The sequence below is a fragment of the Cyphomyrmex costatus genome, unplaced genomic scaffold (genome assembly GCF_001594065.2).
Source record: "Cyphomyrmex costatus isolate MS0001 unplaced genomic scaffold, Ccosl1.0 scaffold197, whole genome shotgun sequence".
NCBI classification, from domain to species: Eukaryota; Metazoa; Arthropoda; class Insecta; order Hymenoptera; family Formicidae; genus Cyphomyrmex; species Cyphomyrmex costatus.
Window position 1 is genome coordinate 44,130 of NW_017276008.1, and position 3,563 is coordinate 47,692.

A 3,563-nucleotide genomic window follows, 5' to 3' on the forward strand; every position below is an offset into this window, starting at 1 on the left:
ACAGAGGTCTGCCCCGACAGTACTATCATAGCAACAGTATAATCGTAGAAGTCGTGTGCCCCTTCGCAGGGAGTTGGGGGAGGTGAGAGTTACTTCGCGTGGAAAGTTTAACGTTTCTAAACAGAAGGAGATGTAAAATAGAACTTGTTATAATACATATATGGCAGAAATTATACGTTAATATGTATAATTTCCAAGAAATGGTACGTTAATTTTGAAACTTTTTTTGTTAATAACTTTTTAACGGACAGCGACCGCCACATAAAACCTGCGGGAGGTCACTCAGGGTCATGACCTTAACAACATATGTCAAGGTCAAGATCATTGGGGGGGGCTCCCCTTTTCTAGATATTTACCCTAAAGAATATAAAATTAATAATGCGAATCAGTAGAAATTATATCAACATTAGGATGAATAAATTTTAATAATTATTTCAATCAAGACCAATGCTGTCAAGCAGAAATGGTATAGCTCGAATACACTAATCAATTATAGAATTAATACTATAATACTAATTAATTATATTAATACTTTAATACTAATTAATTATAGAATTAATACTTTAATACTTATACATTGTCTCATTCAGGGGATTATCCGCGCTGAGGTCAATGTTTATTGACAGTGTATTGGATGCTTCCCGCTCAGCGTTTGTCACCATTGCTTGTAAATTCAACGCATTAGCCATTAATTCATCGCTTTTATTTTTTAGCAGATTTGCCTGCATGTTAATATTGTTGATATTACCAATCAAACGATTAATTTGAGCCATTATAAACACGCGAATGAAACAGTATAGAAACTCACTGACTGACAGACTGACAGACTGCGAGGGTTGTGCGAAGTTTTATACTAAAGATGTACGTGAAAAATATGATATCATTTTGAAAAATAACTCCAGCATCATTTCAAATTCAGTATCTCCATGCAAAGGTGCAATGCCTTGGTTAAAGATATATCATCTTAATCAAAAGTATACCTCAGCTAAAAAGTATACGAGAAGACATCGCGGTCAAACGATTCCATAAAGAAACTTCAGCACCTTTTATCCATAAAGAAACTTCAGCATCTTTTATCCATTGCAGCATTTGAAGCATATATTATGTGTATATTAAACAGCTATTGAAAAACTATTGAACAGTTATCGAACGGCTATCGAATAGCTATCGAACAGCTATTGGTACACTGTAAACAGCTATGGAACAGCTATCGAACAGCTATCGGTACACTGTAAACAGCTATTAAACAGCTATCGAACAACTATTGAACAGCTATTGAACTGCTATCAGACGGCTATTGAACAGCTATCGAACGGCTATCGAATAGCAATCGAACAGCTATCGGTACACAGTAAACAGCTATGGAACAGCTATCGAATAGCTATCGGTACACTGTAAACAGCTATCGAACGGCTATCGAACGGCTATCGAACAGCTATAAACAGATATCAAGCAGCTATCGGTACATTGTATACAGTTACCAGTCTACTTTTGACTTATATCTATTATATGGGTGATACGGGTAACGGAAATAAAACGTATTTATTTTAAAAAATCTTACATTTATTTCAAAAATCTTACAATTATTCCTGGTGTTGCGACCACCAGTTGAATATTTTGAATACATTTTGCAAAGCACAATTCTTAGCGTGTCTTCCACACCGTATTATATTACAAGCATCTATATTACGTAGGGATTCTACATCTTCGTAATGCGCATCTAGAGTTTCAACGATTGCATTATCGCAATCAAGAATGTTAGCTAGCCATTGCCGTTTTTCAAGTCCTTTTACATATATGAGAGCTTCATCGTTTTCTGTTACAGCCTCTATGATTAGACGTTTCGCCATGCTGTACGGGACCATCCCGTCTTCCCATCGCAAACCATGGTGATAAGCACTCAACCGAAAGCGCAAGATTTGTCGGATCTTGTTAGTAAATTCCATGGCACAGGACATGAAAAAATGTAGTGTGTGATAACAGTTCCTCTTCTCAGCACCGCTACTTCCTTGGCGATAAATTTCTTGTCCGCGACGAATCCTTGTAGATCCACAAACGTTGGTATGATCATGATGAGCATTTATTCGAAACTACACTCACATCAGTGTTAATCTCTCTTAAATTGAAGATAATTGCTGACGGTGCAATTTACATAATCTTGAGCACTACGTTGGACACCGAGCAGTATTCGATAACACGATCGTGTATGATGAGGCAATAGGCGGTAGTATTGGCGGGTACATTCTCCTTGCAGTCAAATTCTATTCGTACATTCACGGTAGCGCTCTTGACGGATTCGTTTTGTCGCGAGCAGTCGATGACCGCAAACGGTCCTTTCTCAATAAACGAGAGTACATTGAGCAGCGTTTCGAAGCAGTCGATTCCATAATATGCCTTACGAAAACGAGCGTACATATCAAACAGGAGAGCGTATCTCTTTTGGTCGAAATTGACATTCAAATCACCGTACGGATAAAACTCTGAATTGAGATAAAGCTTCACATTACTCAATTTACAATCGTCAAACACGCTTGCATCTTGAGACATAACATTCTTTCGACCGGTCTGAAGGGCAAAGATAACGTAACGTGGCTTCTCAAGTTGAGTCGCCGTTTTGACAGCCCATGAATGCTTCGTCGTACTCTGTAACAGAGGATACTCGTACAGATCCCATAAGCGAAAACTCATACTGAGATAACGACCGCTTTCCAATGCTCGCAGCATTGATAGTTTATTGATCTCGTTTAGCATAACATGAGGCATCCGCCATTGCACTTTGAACAATTCAACCTGCGGTTCCGTCGCAGAATTTCCCAGTATACAATTGTTATCGTTGCGCGCTCGTATCAAAATCGATTCATGGCGAGCGTTGACAATCACGCGTTTGTAATCCTCGCAAAAGCCCAACAGCATGTTGAGCGGTACGCAAAAGTTAAAGTAACTTTCCGTTATGTCGGATCTAGAATTCCATCCAGCGTTCAGCGCAATCAAAGACTTGTCATACGTCAGCGATACATAGTTCTTGAGGGTACTGGTAATCTCAACATTTCTGTTGCGATCAATCTCCACACTGTTGAGTTCATACCGAATTTCATCAAACATGAACGCTATGCAATTATTTCCAAGCGTTGTTGGCGTCTCATCGTCCTTCTTCTTCACAGTCAATCTTCCTTCAATGTAGAGAAAACTTTCGCATGGCAACGTGTATAAATCCTGCTGCTGTATGGGTATTCGTATCTCGTCGCTATGTCCAAACGTCGTATTGACGTATGGATTGTACGTACGAATTTCAAACTTGACGATGCGATCGTCAAAGATCGGCTCACCGACAATGTTCAAGATATCAACCATTTCGTACGATAAAACCCAAGGACTTTAAAAATGCAACGTTGAACGCAGTGAGTTTTTTTCTAGATAAAATCTCTCCGTTAAAATCTCTCGTCTGTTTCGATTGTTCATTCAGTGCAAGCATCTCACGTTAGCGCCGTCGTCTCCGTACATGCAATCTAACGGTTATCTCCTCTCCACGAAAATCGAGCAATCGGCCATCTTGATCTACCATG

General features: G+C 39.2%; 1 protein-coding gene across 1 annotated transcript; it reads right to left on the reverse strand.

Moving 5' to 3' along the window:
* Positions 1-2,148: 2,148 nt before the first annotated feature.
* LOC108773058 (uncharacterized) lies at positions 2,149-3,351 on the reverse strand. Its single transcript, XM_018538773.1, has one exon. The coding sequence runs from the start codon at positions 3,349-3,351 to the stop codon at positions 2,149-2,151; it is 1,203 nt and encodes a 400-aa protein (XP_018394275.1).
* Between the last annotated feature and the right edge of the window lie 212 nt (positions 3,352-3,563).

Bases quoted from the DNA above. Each gene is read 5' to 3' on its own strand.
- LOC108773058 (XM_018538773.1), bottom strand. From the start codon at position 3,351: ATGGTTGATATCTTGAACATTGTCGGTGAGCCGATCTTTGACGATCGC.